General features: G+C 51.1%; 9 protein-coding genes across 9 annotated transcripts; 1 reads left to right on the top strand and 8 right to left on the bottom strand.

The window, feature by feature from the left end:
• Window positions 1-742: 742 nt before the first annotated feature.
• BU25DRAFT_130476 (uncharacterized protein) lies at window positions 743-1515 on the bottom strand. Its single transcript, XM_033700501.1, has one exon. The coding sequence runs from the start codon at window positions 1350-1352 to the stop codon at window positions 789-791; it is 564 nt and encodes a 187-aa protein (XP_033559190.1). The 5' UTR covers window positions 1353-1515; the 3' UTR covers window positions 743-788.
• On the top strand, window positions 1418-2866 carry BU25DRAFT_347087 (HET-domain-containing protein; the record flags this gene model as incomplete). The annotated part of the gene is made up of 2 exons (XM_033703134.1): window positions 1418-1746; window positions 1831-2866. Coding segments are annotated over 2 exons (1365 nt in total), but the record flags the coding sequence as incomplete, so codon positions are not given.
• A 3085-nt stretch (window positions 2867-5951) lies between these two features.
• On the bottom strand, window positions 5952-7152 carry BU25DRAFT_346823 (uncharacterized protein; the record flags this gene model as incomplete). Its single annotated transcript, XM_033703119.1, has 3 exons — window positions 5952-6538; window positions 6659-6983; window positions 7030-7152. 3 exons carry the CDS (start codon window positions 7150-7152, stop codon window positions 5952-5954), a joined length of 1035 nt encoding a protein of 344 aa, XP_033559192.1.
• Window positions 7153-7659: 507 nt separating this feature from the next.
• On the bottom strand, window positions 7660-8412 carry BU25DRAFT_304665 (HET-domain-containing protein; the record flags this gene model as incomplete). The annotated part of the gene is made up of 2 exons (XM_033702045.1): window positions 7660-8013; window positions 8062-8412. Coding segments are annotated over 2 exons (705 nt in total), but the record flags the coding sequence as incomplete, so codon positions are not given.
• Window positions 8413-10472: 2060 nt separating this feature from the next.
• On the bottom strand, window positions 10473-13926 carry BU25DRAFT_493297 (uncharacterized protein). The gene is made up of 2 exons (XM_033711704.1): window positions 11332-13926; window positions 10473-11274 (listed from the first exon to the last, which is right to left on the bottom strand). Exons 1-2 carry the CDS (start codon window positions 13720-13722, stop codon window positions 10498-10500), a joined length of 3168 nt encoding a protein of 1055 aa, XP_033559194.1. The 5' UTR covers window positions 13723-13926; the 3' UTR covers window positions 10473-10497.
• Window positions 13927-16080: 2154 nt separating this feature from the next.
• BU25DRAFT_302647 (uncharacterized protein) lies at window positions 16081-16494 on the bottom strand (the record flags this gene model as incomplete). The annotated part of the gene is made up of 2 exons (XM_033702013.1): window positions 16081-16347; window positions 16396-16494. Coding segments are annotated over 2 exons (366 nt in total), but the record flags the coding sequence as incomplete, so codon positions are not given.
• A 425-nt stretch (window positions 16495-16919) lies between these two features.
• On the bottom strand, window positions 16920-17704 carry BU25DRAFT_474554 (WD40 repeat-like protein; the record flags this gene model as incomplete). Its single annotated transcript, XM_033710909.1, has 1 exon — window positions 16920-17704. A coding segment is annotated over one exon (588 nt), but the record flags the coding sequence as incomplete, so codon positions are not given.
• An 86-nt stretch (window positions 17705-17790) lies between these two features.
• On the bottom strand, window positions 17791-18789 carry BU25DRAFT_130505 (HET-domain-containing protein). Its single transcript, XM_033700502.1, has one exon. The coding sequence runs from the start codon at window positions 18576-18578 to the stop codon at window positions 17829-17831; it is 750 nt and encodes a 249-aa protein (XP_033559197.1). The 5' UTR covers window positions 18579-18789; the 3' UTR covers window positions 17791-17828.
• A 2227-nt stretch (window positions 18790-21016) lies between these two features.
• On the bottom strand, window positions 21017-23376 carry BU25DRAFT_373295 (uncharacterized protein). Its single transcript, XM_033704035.1, has 3 exons — window positions 23141-23376; window positions 21427-23093; window positions 21017-21372 (listed from the first exon to the last, which is right to left on the bottom strand). Exons 1-3 carry the CDS (start codon window positions 23278-23280, stop codon window positions 21203-21205), a joined length of 1977 nt encoding a protein of 658 aa, XP_033559198.1. The 5' UTR covers window positions 23281-23376; the 3' UTR covers window positions 21017-21202.
• Between the last annotated feature and the right edge of the window lie 1408 nt (window positions 23377-24784).

Raw genomic sequence — 24784 nt, forward strand, 5'->3', positions numbered from 1 at the left:
GCATCAATGCTGTTATTAAGGCAGATGGTTACCAAACAAAATACTAGGCTTTTACGAGTAAAATGAGCCATAAACCATTTGATTTAGTCTATTATTGGTGATGCTGCAACTACTCAAAGTTGTAATGGAAATGTTGGTGAGGTGGCTCGTGCCGATGCGCGCCCAGATTAAAGGAAGGTGACTGTAGTTCGTGCCTATTTGCAGGTATCTTGCAACTAGAAAAGCCTACTATAGGCTACAAAACTCCGATATTGCAGCCAACTTTTTCTGCTACTTGAGAGGCTGTGTACATATCTTCCCAATGCGGCTAGTGCTGATGTCCACGTCACAAGGTTAGGCATCACCTTGACAGAGCACTCGTTCAAGCGCAGATACACCTTCATCTTTGTTTTTGAGGCTAGCCGTGCTATGCCTTCGCTTCATCTTCCGGAGGGACCCTACGAAACCGGGCTCGCTCTCCATCGCGAGCGGGGCAGAAAGCTAACGAGAGCTGAATCCTTTCACCCAGACGAGCAGGTTTTCTTAAAAGGGCCTGAATGGGACCATTCACCTCTGAAATACGTTAACCTCTATGTTCATGGCCACAGGACAATAGGAGCGTACACATCGCATCATACCAGCTCCTTCAGCGAACGCTCATTGTCAAGCGACCATGTGCGCAGAGATCGTTATAGGCGCCGACGTCACGAGACTTGATCAGAAGCCCAGGTAATTCTTACCACTAATGGAGAAGAAGAGAAAGAAAACGCAGCGAAAATGTCAGCAAGGTTCCTTTCGACTCGGGCACTCTATGCGGCAAATGCCAAGGAGTCAATATCGAGTCCTTGACGGCTGAGGGGGGTTACGTACACTCGACTCTGGACAAGATAAAGGAACAAGCCAAGTTCTGCCATCTGTGTCAGCTTGTTTTCGACGAGCAAGATACAGAAAAAACTAAGACGTTGGACAGGTACGAGATTAGGCTCAAAATTGGTGTCAGACAAATACATTATTCGCACTCCGATCACCTTGACAGCCATATAACGTTCTGGAAGACCCTCTGGATCAGTCCCAGAGACATAAGACCACACGAATTTCCCGAAGGTAAACTTGGTCGAATGATCGAGGAAGGTCGTCTCGAATTTGAACCTCCCGATCCGAGCTGCAAACACATAACTGTTCGCGGGCGACCAGTTTTGTGTTATACAGACGAAGGCGATCCAGCAAGAGAGAAGGGTGTGCCCTGGCTGCGAGACATTGGGGAAAATACAGCGTCTACAGAGTCGCTCGGAGGAGCGAAACGGTGGCTTGAGGAGTGCTTGGAAGCTACGGCGCATCGGTAGCTCGGTCCTGTACAAATGGATCACCCGCATTGATTTGCAACGGAAAGTCCGACTCGCCTGCTTTCATCGCCGACTGCGAGGATGCACAGAATTCCAGTATTCGACTGATCGAGACACATGGAGCTTCACATAGCTACGCCACTCTGAGCTACTGCTGGGGTATCATAAACTCTCAATGGCTATGTAACAAACAGACTGTGGACCAATATCTTCTTGGTATCGATCGTGAGATCCTCCCAGCTACGCTCCGTGACAGCATCGTCATTGCAGCAAGCCTTGGCATACGTTACATCTGGATCGATGCGCTGTGTATCATCCAAGACAGTACTTCACACTGGGCCGCTGAGTCCGCAAAGATGGGCAGTATCTACCATGGATCCTTGGTCACGATAGCTGCCGCTGGAAGCTCAGATAGCAACGGAGGGTGTTTCAATACGGTCGCGCGGCCGAGGTTCAGCGAGGAAGCCGAAAACCGTAGATCGAGGCTGGGACACACAAATCAAAAAAGCCTATATCACCCGGGGCCTTTGCGGGATGATCTTGCTCTTCTCGAGAGCCGGTTGCAGAGCGGTTCCATAAGCCGATTATATGTCGTCAGATCCGCTGGTTACGATCCTTACGATGATATTTACGAAGAAGAAGTCCTTCACAGTCTGCTGTCTACACGTGCCTGGGTGTTCCAAGAACAGGTACTTTCTCGTCGGATTATCTACTACGCCCAGTCTCAGTTGTTTTGGGAATGCGAGCATTGCCGCTTGAGCGAGGACGGTTGTCCGCAACAACAAGCTCAGCAAATCTACCCAATCCTAGCCTCTCAAAAGCCGCTTAGCACAGCTCAGATAATCAAGAGCTGGTATCTCGGAGCAGTGCAGACCTACACCAATCGCAGTCTTACCCACAAGCATGACAAATTGGTTGCAATCAGTGCTGTCGCTAGGGCAACATATTTGAATAGACGCATCGACTACTTCGCCGGCCTATGGAAAGATTGTATCCTACAAGGCCTAGTTTGGAAGCGTTCTAGCCTTGGAAACAAGAGTAGAACCTACGTATGTCCCTCGTGGTTATGGGCTTCCCAAGACTCAAGCGTGCAGTACGATGCTATCTACAACGAACCAAACAAGTACATCCCCTACCAGCCCAAGGTACTCGAAGTACACGTAGATCGTGATCCTAAAAACCACTTTGGGGATGTGAGCAGCGGATACGTAAAGCTTGACACTTGGATCACGTCAGGATGGGTCTTGCGTAGCCATGCATACGAGCTCAATCACGAGCAGGAATTCATCTTTTACAACAAGTCCCATCTCCACATTTGGCGCGCGACAGTAGTCATGGATGACGACGACTATACAGGTCCTGGCGTTACCGTCGCTATGATCAGCAATTACTATCAAGACTGGGTCGCGCTTGTCCTTGAGTCGTTGTCAGATGGGACGCAAACATATCGAAGGATTGGAATCTTAAAGTGGAAAATCAACGATCGACATAAAATTGAGAATCCGGGGCAGATGTGGAAGCAGGAGTTTATAACTATTGTATAGTGTATTCGTGCAGAGAAGATTGACTAGAGTTGTTGTGCTGCTAGTGTTGCTACACGAACGTGAAGAAGAGCGGTCCATTGCAACAAGATATCCTAGGCGTCTTTCGTAACATCTGGAAGCGAGTCAATTGTACGATTGTAGATCCCATTTGATTCCAAGTCTCACCTGTCAGTTTCCCGCCTACTGAAAGCTGACTGACAGCATCGAAGAATTCATGGCGGTAGATAACTCAAACACACGCAAGTCGAATTTGAACGACTTGCTATCTTTCACAAATGCCACCGCTATCTCTTAAAAGCGACAATCACGTCCTTCCCGCTATTACTGTGCCCAAAAACGTGCTTCAACTCTGCCGGGAACTCCTGCTTCGAAGATGTAGGAAAGTGCGCCCGCTCGTATTTCACATCGATACGCTCAAAACCTTCTAGGGAGCGAAGTTCTCTTAGTAACCTGTAGGTCGAGGCACCAAAAACTCACTCTCCCTCCATGCCAGTATCCTTACGATAGATGTATGCAGGGTGTATGTAGATCGCCTGAATCGAGCCCAATCTATCCCCAGTATTTGGATGATTGATGAACCGCATGAGGCAGGAGGGGAAACTAGAGAATGCGGTAAGAGCGAATCTGTCAGAGTTCAGTGAAGAACTGTACGCAAAGGGAAGAATTTGAATATTGTACTGGGGTTGTATTGGGTGAAGCTACGAATAGTATGTATATGTGAGTAGCTGTAAACAACGCTAGTGTGACGTGGCAGTCACTCTCATGGAGGTGAGGTACAACAGGCAGGAGCACCCCAAACCATGACAAATCTTAATACCTGCCGCTTCTACATGCCAAGCTACAAGAGACCCACCCTTCTTTGGCCATCAGATCTTGTTCAGCGGTTCTTGAAATCTCCAGCCGGCTCTGAAGGCGCGCGAGCTTAGGCCTTGCTGCTGCGTCCAAAGCTTTTCTTCTACTCTTTGGCTGTATTTATGTAAGGGTTTGAAAGTCGTGAGCTAGCTTCTTGGGCTTTCTTCCTGCTTTACGTTCATCCATTGCTTTACACTCTGTAGTCCTTCGTTTCATTCCACTTCTTCTTCTCCCTTCCTCGACGCACAGCGTTCTGCTTATCGCGCTTCTGTTTAAGAAGCCTCTGGGTTTTCTCCAGTTCACGTTCAGTACCTTGTGCAGCTTATTGTTCTGCCTCATAAGCGTTATAGGCGCCGCTGCCTTTGATAAAGGACCCCACCTCTTCGCGGCACCATGCCACCCAAGGTAGTGCACGTAGAGGGGCAAGACCCAGCCTCCCCTGCACTCAGATTTCTGTAATCAGTGCTAATTTACGTACCCACATTGCCCGAACTCCGCACCATCAATCCCGGATACGGTAGAATTAACGACTTTTGTGGTGAACGGCCAGGAGACAACAAGTTCTCCTGCCCGACTTGCCGTCTGTCGTGGTACCGTTTGAGGATGCTGTGGTACGCCTTCCCGTTTTCGGTATTCACGCGTCCTAATGAGCTAAGCTTACTATAGATCTATTTGCTCTGTGTTTGCCAGAACACCAAAACAGATAACAACATCTAGCACCTGAAGTTGTTGCCTGCGCCTCTCATATCTGCTGACTCTGCTACTCGCAAGCTCCAGTCGACTTTTATGGAAGATCATACCTAGGTACGCACAAAACAGCATAGGCAAAGCAGCTAGGCTTATTGATCTTGAGGGTCTGAAGAAGCGGGCTTAATAGGAGATTGCTCCGAAGCCCCTGAGCTCTGAGGATATCAAGGGGTTGTTGATCAAGTCTAGCTTCGACGCCTAAGCTTTCACCATGAAACAATGGATGGAGTAAGTATTGCTCAGTTCTCACAGAACGAATGTGCTGACGAATCAGATTCTCAGAGCACGTAATACAGAAGCTGATGCTTGATCAGTGATTCACGGAGGCCCCTACGATCTATCAGATCAAACTCTTTCCTGAATACTTTGCGCAAGCTAGAAATGGTCTCTTAGAGGATCGAATTACTAATACGACACTAATTTATTGCTTCAACAACTTGAAGCGTGCTACTAAGCTGCACACGAACCAACAACAGTACGCAGAACCAGGAGATCCTCAAGTTTGTGTCTAAAGAGCTTGTCCTAGGAGGGTTTTTGTCAACGTGCGCTCGGCTAAAACCAATCGCGCCTATTCCTGTGGCTGTACATATTGTAAGGTCCCTCTTGGCAAGCGACGAGTATAAACAGCTACATCTTCGTATATATGTATCCAGATGGCATTTGCGATTCAGTTCATGTTATGTGTTGGGGTCCGACCAGGGGAAGTGGTTGAGTCTGACGCTTAGTATCAGACTAATGAAGGCTTGCTCTATAGGGATGTTGAGCTTGTCTATTGGAGCGAACCAAAGCCTGAGTGACGTGTCTATGTTAAGCTGAGCAATCGCAAAGGGTATCGTGAATACAAGAAGCATGCGTACGTAAACACTGCGCCCCTTTTAATTGCAACTGACGCTGGACATGTCACACGTATATACTGTTCAGCTCCCAGTACCTGCTATCTACAGCAGTACTGTACCTTTTTGGTCCGTGTAGCGCAGTGGAGCTGAGCTGTGTGCCTCAGAACAGGATATGGACGTACGACTGTTTTAATACCACTTTGAAGGGCGCTGGTCAAAGAGCCGGCTATCAAGAGGATCTTAGCGCGCATTGCTTTAGACGCGCCTTTGCGCACGCTGTGAAGGGAAAGTTTTATCTGCCATAACGCTGAAGGAATGACCCGCCAAACATGGTTTCTTTTTTTTTTGCCGTCTTGCTCACAGCATGCTCTTGCCAACAGACGACTTCGTACAAATTAGCGATACAAACACCCAATCACCGCCCTCATCCGTGGTGTTTACACCGTATCTCAGTGTCTTCTGGGTGCCTTTCAGGATCTGAATCGATCCAGTCCCCTGTCCATGAAGATTTCCAGAGTTCTCAGACGTGCCCTCGAACAGCTCTGTGTCATGAGACACCGCAACAGTGCCGTTGTTAGGGTTGAGTGTGGCACTCATGGTAACCTCGATGCGGATCTGGCCGCCAGCCTTCTCGCTCAAAAGTTGGTCAACTATGCAGTCTTCTCAGGCGTCTCGATTCCTGCTTGGGCCAATCTCTGATCGCGCTTCTTCTGGACGAAGGCTCTCCACCTGTTTATAGCGTGTATGGCTAAACTTGCTCTCTCGAAGTACGAGATTCGGGCTGGTGTGAAACCAAGCCAGTCGATCTTTCGAACCCCGATACTTTCTCTTTGACGCGCTAGATCTGACAGTCCTTGAGTCAGGGACCTGATCTGCCCCTCCGATAAATTTCCATCCCGCAGACCGATCCTCAAGTTTAGGTAGCCTCTTGGAGCTTTTGCCATTAAGCGCCTCGGCTCGGTCACTACTGACATCGGGGCGAGTAAGATGTGTTGCTCATTCGGTAGTCGCGACCAGAGCTGTGTTGGTACATCGTTTCTACGCGGGTCGTCGCATAGTCGCTGGGCCAAATGCCATGTTGAGAAAGGTCGAGTGCCGTACTCTTTCGACAGTTGAATCAAGCTATCCACCAAAGATCGAGTGAAAAGTGTGTCTGCAGGCGCTGAAACAGACTCGTCTGGGAATAGTGTGCCCATGAGTTCAACCTTCTTCGATGTCGGATTGCCTCCTTTAGTAGCTGAACGATCATGGACATCCACCCTTTCGCGTCTTGAAGTATGAATCTCGTGATCTCTGTCTGTTGGCGATTGCCGTGAGACTGTTGCGTTGTCATGCATTGTGTCATGCGAGCTTGCACAATCCAGAATCGTTAGGACATCAGCTTCCGTTTCGTCTGACCTCAACATATCTTCTACCGGGTTCCAACTCGCATGCGCATCTTTCCATAACCCACGTGGATTGGCCTGAGTACTTGCGACCAGCTCAAGTCGATGGTAGCGTTCATTGAATGTCCCTTGGCCAACATAGTACACGATAAGAAGGTTATTAGGTCCATCATGTGCCTCGACGAAGCTAGACACACCAGACCTGAGCTGCAATTGAGGCTTGGCCCTAACACCAAGCTCGAGAATCTCAACATGGTAATGAAACTGGTTGCGAAAGCAGTCTTCAGCCATAGTGATCTGGAAGGTCGTCAGTATATGCTAGGTGGTCTGGAAATTCGCTCACCTCATTACGAGTTACCAGCTCTTCGATGTGATCAGACCATTTCAATAACAACACTGAGACTTTCTCATAGCCTTTCGGTAGGTTCATAGTTTTCGCAATCGCTTCATTCCACCATATCTGCATATTACCTACCTGCGCCTTGGCTTCCTCATCTTTGTGATTGAATGAGCGGCTCATTGATGTGTCCAGGTCGTCGTCCGCAGATACGAGTCCGTGTATTGCCCCGGCGTCAACGATGGATCGAGACTTTTCGGGTACAGATGGGCTTAGCGATGCTTGCGTTGAAGGCGTCTGTGCTTCGCTGTTCTGATGATCTGGTGAATGTCTTCCGGCGTGAGCTGTGTCGACCTCGGTTTCAGAATATGTCTCTTGTGGCATGTAAGTATCCATTTCAGAGTTGGTGAATTGAGCAGAAGCAGGCTGAGGCGGATCCTGACGTGGAAATTTGACATCCCTCTCACTGGCTTGCACAAAACCAAAGGCATCCCCACTTCCGCGTTTCAGTGTTTGCAATTCTTCCACTTCCACTGGGGATTGTCTCTCGCTTCCAGACGAACTTTCGGCAGCAGCGACTGGGAGGCGTAGACGTGGCGCGATTTGTCTCTTCTTGTGACGGTCTCGTCTCTTTCGCTCTTCGTGGAGACGTCTGAACGCATTGTCTTCGCCTTCTCCGTAAAGCAGTGCTATGTGTAAATCGAACAAGCCGAGAAGTGAGTAAGCTTTGTCCTCGTCGCGCGTAGTTGTGCGATAATCGGACCATGAAATGCGCTCCTCAACCGAAAAGCGAGTCAGAGAAGAAGCTATCCCGAGGAACGCTTCTCGGGGGATGCGAGTGATCTTGTGTATCTCCCGTGCTAAGGAGTACTTATCGCCCAACTTTGAGCCCTCAGCGGAGAAAAATTCGACTGTGTTCGGGGCGAGCAGCTCTTGTAGTGTCCAGCCTCGGGTGAACCATCTACTCTGTCGAAATTTTGACATCCATAGCTGTTGCGATGATGATTCCCCTAAATGGCCATTTGGAGGGTCGACCACAGCTTCACATGAGACATCGGCAAGGTACACATAACATTTCGCAGAATTCTGATACCAGCGAAACATTGAGTTGATTGCCTCCTGGAGTTCGGCGCTGCTGGACTTGTCGATACAGCATGTGTCGACCCAAAAATGTTTTAGATCGTCGTCCGTAGCTTGTTTCGCGCAGAAGCGCAGTTTGTCGTAGCCTTGCTTGTCTTTGCCTCTGCCTTTCGCGATGTCTTTGAAAGAGACCTCATCTTTGTGGTTCTCGCTCCATGTGTGAGAAAGTATGGCGTAGGGTGGGACGTTCCTACCCATAATCTCCTCGTGGATGAGTTCGCCATTGTCATCAGTCTGCAAGAGGTACATCGGCATCGCCACGAACAAAATCGCAAGCCTTCTAAAACGAGCGCGCCATGCAGACTATGTGGTTGAAGATGGAGTCGTGAGTGAAAGAGATGATCGAGATGAGGAGTGTGCTGTGTTGGCGGGTTCACGGGTGGGGTGAGCCACCGTGTTCGTGCGCGTACCGCGTCCGTGCACGCGGTCACCACCTGCCGCACACCACAAAAATGAGGTTGTAGAGCCACACACAATAGTAGTTATTGCAAGAATTTGTGTTGTAATAGTAAATAAGCCTATGCAGTTAAATCCCTGCCTCCCATTTTGTTGTGCGACAGATGGTGCGGCCACGGCTGCTGTGTTGTGAGGTCACTGTAGGCAGGCAATCGGACACAGGATGGATTGGGGCCGTCTGGGGCCAAATGGGATGAGATTAGACAAATCCTTGATGGCTGAGCCTCAAGGTTCATGAGGAATATATACAGGTGGCCCGTGAGCCTCCAGTCCAGCCCCGGAGTACATCTGAGGGCTGGCCAATACATGTAAGGGGAAATACCCGTGACACTACAATCGCAAAAAACAATGGTGTTTCTCGCACAACGTTGTCGCGCGCGCATAGGCGTGTGCAGGTCCCCTGACACGTCGCTAACCACAACCAACGCAAACTCAGCAACCAACAAGAAGCAGACCATGTGAGGTATATAGAGGAGCTCACAGCAAAATTTTGCATCTGCAGTTGTGTCAGATCACTGCTCCAATAGCTGGGTTACACGCTTCCTCAACCGTCACAGCGACCAGCTCACGGCTCAATGGACAACCGGCATGGACTCTAATCATCACAACGCTGAGTCAGAGTATAAGTACAAGCTGTACTTTGACCTGTTGCAACAGAAAATAGCCGAGTATGACCTTGAGCCTGAGCACATGTACAATATGGATGAGAAGGGCTTTGCTATTGGAGTGCTGGGCAAGTCAAAGCGCATCTTCAGCAGGCGTCAATATGAGAAGAAGGAGGTTAGGCAGGCTTGTCAAGATGGCTCACGTGAGTGGGTGAGCCTGTTGGCTGCAATCTGCGTGGATGGTACTGCTCTCCCCCCTGGCATCATCTTTGCATTGAAAAACTCAACCATCCAGAGACAGTGGGTTGCCAATATCAAGGCAGGAACACACCTGATTCACGTGGCTTCTTCGCCTAGAGGCTGGACAAACAACAACATTGGATTGGCCTGGCTTGAACAGGTGTTTGACCGCTATACCAAGCCAAAGGCGCGGTTGAAGTACTGCCTCTTGATTGTAGATGGCCATGGTAGTCACCTGACTGTAACGACGCAGGCCAGTAGGGAAGATGTCCAAAGTAAGTGTGAGTCCACTACGAGGCATATGGGAGTGCTGGGACGTTGAGAACACTAGGATTGAATTCCCTACACCTATAGGTCTTGTACGAAAGGATACAGAAAAACTACTCTATCTAACGACTGTGCCAAACTGATTAAGTACACAGTTCGGAGGGGAATCGGAACTACCCATGTCTAGGTGACACGGAAGTAGTTAGCGACAGGAAAGAGAGCGGTGTGCTGAGTCCCTGCGGGACTACACGTTATCGGAGCGCTTTTGGTCCAAGGCGTTACAATGGCACCAGAAGCGATAACAGCTCTCAACCCCTGTTAGACACTTGCTACCTTCTTGAATACTTATCTCGGCGCATCTGTGAAACACTGCACTTTCAAAAGAAGATGTCACTGGGCTCCTAAGGCATGCAGCCTCTGTTATCGTGCCCTCCAAATTCATCTGCAGATATGACCAAGCTCAGAGGCTTTGAAACAAGGACGCAACGCGCTTACGTAGCCAGGTATCGTACGCTTAGCGGCCTGCAATGTACACCTGCGCTATGCCAAAAGAGCTAAAGCTGTGGCGTAAAACTTAAGAGGCGCTGTCTAGCCACCGCTAGAGCGCGGTCGTTTACTGTCTGTTCTGGGAAATTAGTCAAGTCTAGAATCCTTAAGGTTCTTAGTATATGTACATAGTAACAAGTGTTTCAAAGCTCCTATATTAGTAACCAGCACAGAGAGGCAAGGGTTTAATAAAGCCTGCTATCTACCTACTGTTGTTTGCCTAGGTCACCTGACAAAGCCAGACTCTTCCTGATCCTACCCCCATGCCTACGTGGGTCTCACTCACAGCTGAGCATGACGGCCGGTACTCAGACGGTATCCATAGTATGTTGCTTCCAGAACGCATTACCCAGATACTATCTGGACTTAGACCAGCACCCTGGCACTGTAGTTCTGATGCAGTAACGTCGACGCGGTCTGTAATCTGGGAAGTAGATAAAGTGACAGTACCTATTTCTGTGTGGATCAAGGTACTAGTAGAATCGAAAGACAAGTACTGAAGACCTGTGCCAACGTTGATAGTGCTGAGACACGCCCCGCTGCTCGCGTCCCATATCTTGACAGTCCTGTCACCTGACGCTGACGCTAGCCAGGTCGAGTCGTGCGAGAAGGCCACCGAGCTAACATCCCTGCTATGGCCCTCAAGCGTGTGCAGGCATGTCCCGCTGCTCGCGTCCCATATCTTGACAGTCCTGTCACCTGACGCTGACGCTAGCCAGGTCGAGTCGTGCAAGAAGGCCACCGACCTAACATAACTGCTATGGCCCTCAAGCGTCTGCAGACAGGCACTCCAGCCGTTGCTTATAGCTGGCTTAACAGCTATACTACTTGGCTCTTCGTGCTGGAACAGCCTTCTTGTCATGCTGTCTGCTGGACTGAACAGCAGTGCAGATGCGTACGCTTGTAGAGGATACTTCTCAATCGCCTCTTTGTGGTACATAATGAACCGTCGTGCGTCGTACACAATGCCAGTTAATACTTTCGTGTCCCCGAGTCCCTAGCCACGTTAGCAACTGTCCTGTAAAGACTATATGTCGAGTTACGTATGCTGTACCTGGACCAGATACCACAGTCTTGTCATCAAGACTATCCCTTTGGCCATACTGCTACACAAGCTGAGCGCTTCTAGCCAGTAAAGGTATCTCTGCCTAAGAAATGCGTCTGTAGTCCTGGCGTGCTCGTGGTTGGTAGCGCTATGTGTCTGTATCTTGTCTATTGAGTCGCAGAAGTGGTCAATCCAGTACGCACATGGGTAGCGCGACACGGCTAGAGGATCAGGGAGAGGCGGCTTCACGTCCTCTATACGATATCCAAGCGCTTGGAGATTGTATATATCCCTATGCAGTGTTTTGTGCAGAATCGCAAGTGACTTCGCAAAAATGTCTTGGTGTACACGGTCTTTACCGTCTGGAAAGACCTTGTTTAACGCTTCTGTACCGAGGAAGTCCTTAGCTGACTGATGCACAAAGTAGACTGTGTCGTTACGCAGCGTGAGGAACGATCCGCAGAGACCGATGATCTCCCGCACAGAATCTAGGTCGTTAACAAAGTCCGCAAGCTGTTCAGTAAGTACAACTAGCTCAGCGACTGTGACGGGTCGATATAGGACAGCAGTCACTGCCAGCACCTGCAAGCACACATCCGCGCTATCAGACTTTATTATCTGCTGCAGCATCTGCTTGTAGAGAGAGTCGAGTCCAGGCGGGAACTGGGCCAGCTTCTTGCGCACGTTCCACTTTGGCGTGGCTTTGAGGTCTTGGCACACTAACGCAACCCAGAGAAAAGTGTCGTTCGCGTTTGACTTCAGGTGCTGGAGCACGGCGTGTTGAAGTTCCTCTTTGTACTGTTTTTCCTGCGCTAACTGGTCTACTTTCTGCTGGATAAAGACGTCAACTGCCGCAGCGACCGACTCTGCGTTCAGCTCAAGGCTCAGCCGCGTTTTGTGCTCTGCACGCTCCAGTTGTTCCTCGATGGCCGGCCAGTTGCGACTAGACACGATCCACTTAACGCGAGAGGCTGCAGACGACTGCTCTGCGATGAAGCGGAGTAGCTTTGGCCGATCAGTCATGCATTCATCGAGCGCATCAATAACTAGGTATGTCTTGCTTAAGCCCGTGTCTTGCAGCACATCTGCAAAAATGCCTGTCAAGGCGACCCAGGCATTAGCATCTTTGAACAAGTCTTTACCTGTGTGATCGTGCTTCCTGCGGACATGCGACATGAGCGACGGTTGCTGGTGTATAAGCATGTACAGCAAGCCCCGTAGCACAGCTGTAGCGCTATTGATGCACGGGTCGGTCGCCTGGCAAAAGAAGTACGACAACAGGGCGGATCTTGGCATAGAGTTGTGCAGTTCGTCAATGATACCACACAGAAGCATCGTCTTTCCTTTGCCAGGGTCGCCTTTGACCCACAACAGTCGGCTATCCAAGCGCTGTTCCCATTGCTGAAAAGTAGGGTTGTCAAGCACCCAGCGGTAGGAGTCTGCGAGAAGACCGCCTTTGGTATCCTCGATGCGCTTCTTGTCGTCCCGAGGATCTGTCTGGCGTATGTCTCGGAGGCACTTGTCTTGCTTTTCCGCCTCATCTGTAACTCGCTTCATTGCTTCAGCTGGACTCTCACCGTCGAACGGCGACAGGCTAACTCCCAAGATCCCCATCAAGGAGTATGCGCGGTCTGTCGGAATTTTTGTTGTCCGATGTTCATTCCATGAGATTCGCTCATTCACACTAAAACCAGACAACGGTTTGCCCTGCAATGCTGAACAAGGGATGCCTGTGACTTCGCGCACTTCTTTTGCCAGCGACAACTTGTCACCAAGTTTGGTACCTTCCTTAGAGAAGAACTCTACTACGGATGGCGCGAGAAGCTCCTGCAGCGTCCATCCACGGGTGAACCATCTGCTTTTCTGGAGCGTGATCTCAGGCGTCTGCTCGCTGTGCACAACATCGTTGCCAACTAGAGTGCATAGCACCTGGCGCGAATAGAAGTAGCGCTGCATCGTGCTGCTATACCATCCTGACACCGTATAGAGAATAGAGACCATCCAGATCCAAAAGGGCCATCGTGCATCGTGGTGGCGTGGCGCAGCTAGTAGAGGTTGACTGAAGACATCTGACAGATATACATAACATCGAGCTGCGTTGCGGTACCAGCGAAACATTGACCTGATGGAGAACGCGAGCTCAGCTTTGCTGGCCTTGTCAATGCAGCACGTGTTGATCCAGAAGTACTGCAGACCGTCATGCTGTGCCTGTCTTCCGCAGAAGAGGATCTTCTTGTAGCCTAGCTTGGTCTTGCCATCGCCTGTTCGGATGTCTGCGAAGGTCACCTCGTCCCTGTCTGCTCCCCATGTGTGAGAAAGTATCGCGTAGGGGGGTATGTCGCCCTCTTCGAAGCTGTGGATGCTGAGCTCTCCGCTTTCGCTGTACTGCAGGAGCCGCATAGGTTCGTGTGAGTGTATAAGAGGTATATGTGATGAGAATGGGACTCGAAAGGCTAAGCTTCGTAACTTGACTGTGTGGGCGCTTGCGGGCTGCTTTCTTGCTACCGATGGACGGCCAGCATGCAGAGAGAATACGAGCAGGTGCACCAGCTCAGACACTAGCAGGACCCTGTGGTGAGTTGGAGACTGCCGGCTTTCGCTGTGTTCTTGTCTCGGTGATCAAGCCTCAAGGCGGGGTAAAGCGTGACTCGATGCATGCGCCGTGCGCTGCTCGCGAGGCTGAACTGCGTCCGCATCGAAAGCTATGAAGGACGCGGTGCCACTTGCGCTGCCAGCAGGGGTCTAAAGACCGACGCGCTTGAAGCTTGCCCGTTAAGACGCAGAACAATCAAGAATCACAAAACTCGCAGCGTCACCAGCCTCAGCGTGACTGGTACAGACGCGGCGATGTCGCCTTCCTGTGGGCGCACTCCTTCTCCAATCCTCAATGGAGCAGCATTTGTTTGCCGTTGAGGCGCGACCTCCAGTCTTCATGCAAGCTCCGTAAATCGGGGATGCAAAGCACGTAATTTTTGACGGGCTGTGTTTTGTGATGTTCTTGTAAGAGACGCGCCTCTGCGCTAGTTTGCCTTGTCTGCTGCCCGCAAGTTGTCCGTGCCATGCTGATTGAAATTTACCTCAAACCTCCTGTTCACGCACTGATCGTTACAGCATCACTGTCTCTCCCTTTCTACACTCTCTCCACTTCCACGTCTTTTCTGGATTCCCAGTGACTGTCGTCGACTCAACTACAGTGAAGCTGTCTGGTTTGGGTGTGAACATTGCACGCTGCCGCTGTTTTGGTTCGCTCACAGCCGGAGCACCATCTTCGCCCACGTTGGTGGCCAAACGCAACGAACGCACCACATCAGATCAGTCAAGCGCGATGCATATACCGGTCGAGTCGGCTTGCACAGCAGAAGCCGCTGCCGTACTGTGGCTGAGCATCGTTTATCAGCAAGAAAGGCACAGATCGATAAAAGAAGGCTTTAGGGATAACTCTCGATCAGTGTAATCAGAAGTGCTCTAGTACATGCGCGCTACCGGGGCCCTCCACGGGGTTAAAGCGGCAGCTGGCTCTTGTACATCGTGTGCCCTCACCACTTCGCTTTGGGATTGCGACGAACCAGGTTCTGCCTCCGGCGCAGGGCCCTTGCGCTTACGACCACGGGGCGCTTTGCTTGCAGCACTTTTCTCCTTCGCAGCCTGCTTTGCAGCACGCTTCGCTTCAAGATCCTCATACTTCATCACCTTCGTCCTCCCGAGGACGTCCGACTTGGTCGATCGGCGGACTCTGGCTTCGTTGTTGATCTTGAAGAGAAATCTGTTGTGATCCTGCAGAAGAGCCCGCTCGGCGAAGGATATCCAGGCTGCACTTGCGAGCTTCTGTAAGCGCCTCTGCATCCGCTGTCTGCTAGTCTTGTCAAGCGCCTGAGTATCGTGTTTGATCATGTCATGCAATGTCGTAAGCGCTTCAGTTGTCACTGGTGTTGCAGGCGTCACGGGCATTACGGGCGTGCGCAATACTTCTGCTGACGGACAGGCTCCCGCGACGTCAGCAAGTCTCGGGATGACAAGTGCAGCAGGCGGCTTCGGGATATCTCTAAGCACTCTCTCTGGGTTGAAGGGAAACAAGCCAGTCGCTGCCCATCCGGCTCGGATGTTTCTTTTTGTCATAGCCCTTTCCCTTGCAGGGCTGTATAGGTAGGTGAAATGCTCTTTGCCAACAGTTTCCACGCCTCCACGGTTCAGCCTTTCTACCTGGTCACGATAGGCTGCCTTCAAAGGCGCAAAGGGCCCAACGACGCATGGCTGGAGCTTGTGAGACGTGTGGGAAGGGAGTCGACACAGGACAATGTTGTTTGCAAAGCTAAACTCCAAGATCTCCAGGGTTTCATGCGTGCCAAAGCCATCGGACAACAGCACGCGCGGCTTCCCATCAGCTCGCTCTCTGGTTTGCGGGTCGAACACCCGGGTCAGCCACTCCAAGCTGATCTTGGAGTCATTGTATCCATTCTCAGAGAGTGCATAATGCCATCCAGGAGTGGGATGGGTGGTCCAGTTGCTCCGGTGAGTCGCAGCAGGCCAGATGATCAGAGGCAGCAGGGCTCTGCCATCGACACTGATACATTCAATCGCCGTTACCATGGTTCGCTTCACTCCAGCGCCTCTGCTGTTCTGTTCATCGTCTTTACCTACCAAGACTTTGGCTGAGCCAAGCATGCTCAGCATGACTCCTGTCTCATCCATGTTATAGACGTTCTCTGGCACGACGCTTGGATCCTGAAGTACCGGTCCAATCACGTCGAACCACTCCACAACCTTCTCGTGTATATTGTTACCATGGCGCTTCCAGTCGATCGATCGGACTTTCTTCGCCTGGAGCTGGGTATTCCGCTTCTCGAAGGCTCGAGGCCAGTTCTTGCCCGGCGGCTTGCTGGGCCTGTTCGTGGGTAATCGTTGGCGAGCTATACTGAAGGCTAGCGAGCGTACAAACTTGATCCGCACGGGCTGCCCAAGGCTAGACTTTAGCAGCAAGAACCTCACGAGGGCCTTCTCCTCATCTCGAGTCAGGTACTGCTGGCTCTCGGCGTGCTCCTCGCGCGAGCGTCGTCCGTGGTCACGGTGAATGACCGTAGAGAGAGGAGCGTTGCCATATTCTGATCGGTTAGCATAAGTATCAGCTACACCTGCCGGCAAAGCCTGGGCCAGCGCTCTGCTGGCTGGGTCCATAGCCGTGGTTATTGTGGTTTGTGTAGAAGGACGGACCCAGTGACGAACAACCATCTCACAGCCTCGACTTCCAAGAATAGCGGGCAAGTCATTGTGACTGTGCCGCGTTGAGAGAAGGTTCCAGAAGCATGTGCCACAGCTCGACCCTCTTCGGCATAGCGCAGATGTACATCGCAGGCCGCTAAGCGCACAATACCTGACTACGTAAGCGCGCTGCGTCTTTGTGCTTAAACTTGCTGTCTTGGCCATATCTGCGGATAAATCCGGACAACATGTTTGCAGACGTTGCACGTCTTTAAAACACAGACACACCTTCTTTGGCAGGCACTGTATCTTGTAAATGCGCCGAGATGAGAATTTGAGAAAGTGGTGGTGGTATAACAGGGGTCAACAGCTGCTCTCACGCCTGGTGTTGTGGACGAGATAATCAACAGCATGCCCTAGACTGCTGTAATTTTTATGCTGCACAGCAGGCGCAGATAGAGAGATAGCTAAAGAACGTTATTAGATCAACCCTGACTTTATAAATGTGCGGCGCTAAAGTGCAAAGCACTTTGTTCTAAACTCTGTGTTGGTGCGGAGGGATATTCGAACTGCAGGGATGGACTTTAGACATAGAAGATCAAGATACGCGAGAAGGGAACCAGCTCTTGCCTACACTTTGCGACGAACAGATGTAGGTGCGCAGGTCAATACTGCAGCTCCACATTCTGCCAGATCCAACGCCCATAACAATTGTGCATCCACACAAGGCAAAGCATGAAGGTTGATACTCTGATGGTATCCAAAGCATGTTCGTGCCGTCATGCTTGACCCAAGTGCTATCGGAGCTGAGGCTTGTGCCTATATACAGAGGGAGCTCAGAGTCTACGATAGCTACCTCACTAAAAGTTTCAGAGCTGTGAATGGGGATAGTGCCTATATCAGTTCGGAGAAAAGAGCTGGTGGAGTCGAAAGATAGAGTGTAAAGAGATCTTTCGATGTCAAGTGTCTGCAGGCAGGCGCCACTGCTCGCATCCCACACCTTGACGGTCTCATCGTATGACGCTGACGCCAGCCTGGTTGAGTCGTGCGAGAAGGCTACAGAGCTGATAGAACTGCTGTGGCCCTCGAGCGTCTGCAGACACGCTCCGCTGCTCGCATACCACACCTTTACGGTGTTATCGCCTGACGCCAACGCCAGCTTGCTAGAGTCGTGCGAGAAGGCTACAACCCGCCCGGATAGTCTACCCCTGACCACCCAAGCCTTGCTTAGGTGACTGTCAAACCCCTACGGACTCCCTGTACCTCCGCTCATCCCCGAGAACCAATCGAATAGTGTCTACAAGCTTTGCTTAAGGCACGAATTGCAACACGAGCTCGCTCCTGAATCGGCGGAACGCTTCCTCCAGCCCCTCACCATAGAGCGGCTGGATGTAGATATCGAAGAGGCTGAGCAATATATACGCTTCGTCTTCTTTGTATTTAGTTTGGCGACCGTCTTTCCATCGTAATCGTTCTTCCAAGCTGAACTGGGAAAGGGGAGCTCCATCGAGCGCCTCTTCAGAAATCCCTGTGATTATTTGGATCAATGACTTGAGCGATTTCTTGCTACCAAGCTTCTCCCACTCTTGAGAGAAGAACTCGACAGTGCTTGGAGCAAGCAGCTCTTGAAGCGTCCAGCCACGCGTGAACCATCGGCTTGCTCTGAAAGAAGGCTCCCAAATAGATATGTCGAGCATGTTGTCAGCTTTTCTCTTCCTTATCGATACGTCTAACAGATACACATAGCATCTCGCCGCGTTCTGGTACCAGTGAAACATGGATTGGATAGCGTGGAAGAGCTCCGCCTTGTCCATCTTGTCGATGCAGCATGTGTCCACCCAGAAGTATCGCAGGCCATCTTGCTGTGCTTGTTGTCCGCAGAAGCGAATCTTCTTATAGCCCTGCTTAGCCTTGCCATCGCCGTTCACAACGTCTGCGAACGTCACCTCCTCTGCATCCGCTCCCCACGTGTGTGACAGTATTGCGTAAGGCGGTGTTGCGCGATCATTGAAGCTGGCGATGCAAAGCTTGCCATGTTCATCGTAGTTCAGAAGACGCATCGCTTTGTGTGGATGTATGGCAGGCGCATACGGTGAGAAGGAGACGCGAGAGGCCCGACGCGGCAGCCCGGTCGGATGAGAGCGCGGCGGCTGGCTCTTTAAGACGAGCTTACGGAGAAGGGTGCGAACGGCTACAAAGCCTTAGGTAGCTACACGGTTAAGACCGCGATGTTGATGTTGCAGGCTGGAGCTGGTGTTTTGCACCATGTTCTGACTTCTGTGAGGATGCTCAAACGATCTACCGTGTCCGTGCGCGTAATGCGCGGATTCGAGTAATGCGCCGAACCACCAAAATAGGTCCACCAAAAATGAGGCTGTAGAGCCACACACAATGGTTATTATCATGAGATTTTCTGGTGGAGTAGTCTATAGACCTATATGAACAAGTTCCTCACTCAAACTTTTGTGGCACTCTGATTGGGCGGCCGCGGCTGTTGTATTTTGCCGGAGGGGATGGGGAGCGAGGCGCGGCAGCAGCACGACTACGGGCAGCTGCACTACCACGATTCTGCTTCTTCCTGGGTGCTGCAACCTCTGAGGCCTTGCGCTTGCCTCTTTGGGACAATTGTATAGGTTTCTTGGTGTTGCGCTCCCTCTGTTGACGCTCTTTTTCGGCCTTGCGTTCGGCAACCTCCTGAGCCTTCTCAGCCTTCCGCTGCTCACGCTCTTCCTTCTCCCTCAACTTCTGCTCACGCCTCTCCTGTGCAATCTTCTCCTTGTACAGCTTATTGGCGTGCCTCAGTTTAGCCATCTCTGCTTTTTTGAGCACCTCTGCCTTCTGCTCTTGTTGTTTTGCCTTCTCACGTGCGCGTGCTTTCTCTACTCTACTAGGAGAGTAAAACTCGGCTCCACCGTGGTAGTCCTTGTGACGCTGAAGCTCAAGAGGCTTGCTCTTCTTCTTGTGCTTCTTCTGAGTCTTGAGAACCTCCTTAAGGCCTGTAATCTCGTGGTGGAGGACTGAGTTTTGAACTGAGATGTGGTGGAGTGAGCGCCTGATCTTTTTCAGGTCTTCACTGCCTTCGTCCTTGGCGACTTTGCGCAACAGAGTCTCTGATTTGAGCCAATCCTTGCCGCTGTAGACTGAAGAAGAGCTTCTGTTGCTATCGGAGCCCTCAGGGGTGGGCTTAGCAAATCGCTGGAGGATTACGTTGGGTCGGAGGGGTGCTATACCTGTAGCCTCAAAGGACCTGAGTATCAACCCCTGAGTGAACGTACTCGTCCACGCCTTCCAGAACAGGTGGAAGAAGTCGCCCTTCTTGATAACCAACAGTCCCTGGCCATGGTGAAGGTGTGTTGTGAGCTCCTTCGAGTACGCTGTTGAGAGAGGCTTGAACATCACCACATCGAGTGGCTGGAGCGTGTGGGTTGAATGAGGAGGAAGTATAGCCAAGAGTATCCTGTTCTGATTGCAGTAGTTGATGAAATCCATCGTAACGTGAGATCCATGGCCATCTAGTATCAATAGGCGGTACTTTCTTCATGCTTTCTTCTTGGTATAGCGATCAAACACCTGTTTGAGCCAAGCAAGAGCTACCTCATTGTTCGTCCAGCCTGAAGGTGACGAGGAAACAAAAACAGAGTGTACCCCTGGCTTGATTTCCTCCACCCAGCTTGACTGTATAGTGTTGTTGGTAGACTCGTATAGGAGGCCTGGTGGCAGTGCTGATCCATCCCCACACACACACGCTATAAGCGTCACCCAGGCACGATTACCATCTTGAGTAGTTGCTGTAACCTCCTTCTTCTCCCACATACGTCTACTGAAGACGTGCTTGGTCCTGGTGGTGACTCCGATCATAAAGCCCTTCTCATCCATATTGTATGTGTGCTCAGCGTCAACGTTGTATTGGACGATTTTTGACTGCAACAGGTCGAAATAGAGCTTGTACTTGGTATACGAATCGGCGTTGTGGCGATTGCTGTCCATACCTGTTGAGTATTGAGAGATGAGATGGATCGAGTGGTTGTTGATGAAGCGGGTAACCCAGCTCTCGCTGACTGGCTCTGTGGCTATTGACGACGCGAAATTTGCTATCATTTCCCTTGTAGGAGGTAGACGGCGAGCTGTAAGCTCCTCTATATACTTGACAAGCTCGTCCTCCTGTTGTGGAGTGAGCTTTTGTTGTGCAATCGCCTTCTCTTCACGCGATCGCGTCTCGTGTCGATATTTTCGAGACAGGGTTGAGCGCACAACCTTATGTTTTTTAGCCAGCGCTGTCCACGGGATCTTATCGCATGGTATCATAGAGTCTATCTCTTCAAAGGCAGATTTCATAGTCATTGTGGCGTTGAGTAATTGTACAGTGAAGTATGGGTACAAAAAGGTGGTTTGGCGCATTACGCGAATCCGCGCATTACGCGCACGGACACGGTAGAGGCGGGGGCAGACGCGACTGATTGCGCTCATGCAGGCCAGCACAGCCCCAACGAGTCGCATCTTCGCGATGGCATTGCCCCCATTGCAACGCACTTCTCATCATCCAGCATCTACAGCCTAGATTGACCCTCTTTGTTACAGTCGCGACGTAGCTGGCTGCGGACGGCGGTGAGCGCGTTGAGACATCTATGGGCAACACGGCTCAGCGCTGTGGTTGAGGCCACGGTGCAGCAACGAGGCGGAGGAACTACTTATCACGTAAACGTGCAACATTGATATCAGTAGCCGGTGGGTCATCGTCGTTCCAGGCCAGCGTAGACGGCAGGACTTGTCTCCAATCCTCGAGGATACACACATGCACTGTGGCACGCTGCGCGACCTCTTTGATATTGACGGTTTCAAAGCTGCGGCGAGCATCTAGATAACGTCAATACGAGAATCAATGGACATATTGTGCATTGTGCGACTTACTCCTGCCATAGAGCATGTTATGCGCCTCGTTTAGTATGACACGAAGCCAGATTTGACTTATGTGCATGAGCATAAATGCTTCCTGTGTTTTTGGGTTGGCAAAAAACTTCTTCTCAACACTAGTTCCAGATTCGATGGGTACCGATTCGTATACGCCATCTGGATACGCGATCTCGCTTTGGAAATCTGTGATACTGCTGGGTGGCAGCGTGCTCATCTCGGCCAGAATATCTGACTCGAGCTGAAGACAAGTCCAGTATACGCGCATAACCAGGTTGAGCCGGTAACGCTCTTGCGGAGGCAGAGATGCCCTGTTCTCCAGGCACCAGTTCCGGTCGAGCTTCTGGTAGTCCGCCTTGATAAGGACAAGGACGACACGGCAAGCGTTGTTGATCCAGCTCCAGCTCTCCAAGACACGAGCAAATTGACTCAGGTAGAGTGCAGCTAGGATCATTGCCTGCGCATGTGCCACTGTGTTGCCGCCCTGTTGATTTCCAAGGATGTCAGTTGCGTAGGCAAAGTAGCCCATACCCGGTAAGACGTCGAAATTGCGTGGTCGATTGTTGAAGCTGCCGTTGGCATGCACACCCCAGCCACCATTCGTGTGCGACATCCTGTCACTCTGAGGCGAAGGTAATGGGTCGTGATGAGCGCAGACCTTGCCGAGCGCGAGGGCAAGGAGGACGAGGGCATTACGCAGGGAGCGTTCGATTGCGTATGCACTACCAGATCGCTTCCGCTTCAGGCTCTGGCTAAGCTGGTGGTTTGCCAATGCGTTGGCGGCTGGTGATCCGGCGTGTTTGGTGTTGATGTCCGGACTGTACTGCTCGCTGAATTCATTGATCATCCTTCTGAGCTTACTGGCATCCATGAAGGGATGCAGTTTGTGGATGTTTTCGATGTAGGAGTCATACAACTCCCAAAGAATGTGTGAGCGGAAATCAGGCCTGCCGTCTGGTCCAAGTCCGCCGTCGCTTTCTTGTCGAGGGTGGCTGCTGGGAATCTCACCAGGCACTGTTCCTGGGCTGGAGGTATCTGCAGGTGGGCAGCCCCAGAGGCCCTCCCTGCCAGGTGCAGGAGAGGAGGCATCCGCGTCGCCGCCACTGTCAGGGCTTCCTGGTCCTTGGGCTCCATCGTTGAGATCCTGGCCCTCACCAACTCCCCAAACGCGAAGCAGGCCTCGGTCCTGCTCGAGCAGCATTGGGTACTCTGACACTTCGTGGCCGCCTTCGATCAACTTCTCAATATAGTCGATGTTCCGGCAGAAGTGCCCCATCGAGGGCCACTCCTCGAACAGTTTATGTGCTGGTGTGGTGTGGTCACTCTGTAATCCGCTCTTCTCCTTGGGTGGTAGTCCCGTTGCACCACTGTGCTCGCTTCTGACGCTGTCAACCGGTGTTGCTGGTTGCTGAGGAGGAGCAAACATGGACCCTTGCTTGATCGGAGTCAATGCTTGTGATGCTGAAGGAGACATCTGTGATTGTGGTCTGTTGGGTGCTGTGAAACCTGCTTCTGGCGAAGCAAGGTTCGTGGTCTGGTTCGGGTTGGTCAAGGGGAGTCTGGTCTCGACGCTCTGTCTCCATGAGGTGACCTCTCCTACATGATTTTTCAGTACTTCGTAAATGTCATTTACGCTCTCCTGAAGTTGTATCATGCTACGATCTTGTCTGTGCTGTGTCAGTAACTGCTGTTTGTCCGAGGGTTTGTCACATACTTTGGAGGTGGCACTTCCTTGTACTGGCAATCTAAGTTGTTCTCTCTGCAGAACTGGCATGGTCTTGCTTCATCACACTTCTGTTTGCGTGTTCGACAGTGGTTGCACGCCTGCGTGGCGCGAACCTGTTTGCGCCTCATGTAAGGGCTCGACGAACCCTGGTCATACTGTGTAGGTGGTGTAGGTAGTTGCGGCAGTGGACGCGTTGGAATTAATGGATGCGGTTGTTGCTTTGGGTCTGTGGAAATAGAAGACCCAGCGTGAAGCAGAGTGTGCGTGTAGGGTTCCATAACTGCTTAGACTGTTGCACAATCTCCGACCCAGGCAGACAAGGCAACAAGAGAAATCAGCCTTGAAAAAGAGGCAGACAGTGAGAAGACAAAACATAGCATTACTAAGATTCTGCGGCAAGCATTCCAAACAGTACTGTAAGACCAGCGATGACTATCGGTCATTAGCGCCGTGCATGCAAGGCAGGCTGGTCAACCTGTGTGGAGGCGTTAGGAATGTACAACTAGGAAACAAGACCGTTCATCCGCAATCAAAGGAACACTACAGGACTGCAATTCCCAAGTGAAATGCAAACCAAAAGCGAGAGGCTGCATAAAGCTAAGACAAAAGAACGGGTGGAACCACGCCATATACACATCTTCTGGAACGCAGAGGTCCTCCAAGCATTGTGCGACAGGGTTACAAGAAATCTGTATCGTGACGTTCGTCCTCTTCAATTTCTCCATGGCTGTAACCTCGCGTGCACACTCAAGCTGGGCCCTGCATATCTCTGCCGTGGACTCGACCTTTGCTCGTAAAACACCATTGAGCGTACACCGATATCTGTGCCCCATACGGAATGAATAGCAGTCCCAACATAGAGGTTACTGGCGTGGAGTTGACTTGTTCAGAGAAATCATTCGCTGGAGCAACAGAAGCCATTGTTGTACACTCACATGCATAATCGGCTTCTGGTTTGCAGAAAAACAGAAGAAAGTTCTGACAACCCGAGCATAGGGCTTGCCGGAAGGGTAACAAGACAAGCGCCCAGACTACTTGTGATGCTGACGGCTAACGGCTAAAAGCTAGCTAAAAGTCATTATTACCTTGCCTAACAACACATACAAGAGAGTGCTGACTTGTAGCGAGTGACCATTCTGTCATCTGGGGTGATGTTGTTTTCCATTTTAGGCAAAATCTTCATCTAGCGCGACAGGGACCTTTGTCGCATAAGTACCTTGCGTTTTGCAAAAACCGGAAGCCGATTGTGCAAGGCAGTGTAAATCAAATATCAGTAGTCCCCAACCGGCTGACGCTTTCGGTGGGAGACTCGCCATCTTCACTCGTTGAGGCTAGGTGCCGGTAGAATAATGGGCGGAACAGGGATCATGCAGATTGTCCGCGATTTAGCGTTGGCAGGGAGTGTGCATGGTATCCGCGATTTAGTGGCAGGGAGTGCATGGTGTCCGCGATTTAGCGGGGTGAGTGCATAATGTCCGCGATTTAGCGTGGACAGGGTTTTGCGTGATCTTGTTATCATTTTTGCAGCCCGCGCACTGTATCGTACCCTCGCTTCTTCATACCTAAAATACTGTGTACAAGCGCATTGCTCTGCAGATGCAGCACTAGAAGCACTTTGGAGCCTGCTCCAAG

Source organism: Macroventuria anomochaeta (genome assembly GCF_010093625.1).
Source record: "Macroventuria anomochaeta strain CBS 525.71 unplaced genomic scaffold BU25scaffold_28, whole genome shotgun sequence".
NCBI classification, from domain to species: Eukaryota; Fungi; Ascomycota; class Dothideomycetes; order Pleosporales; family Didymellaceae; genus Macroventuria; species Macroventuria anomochaeta.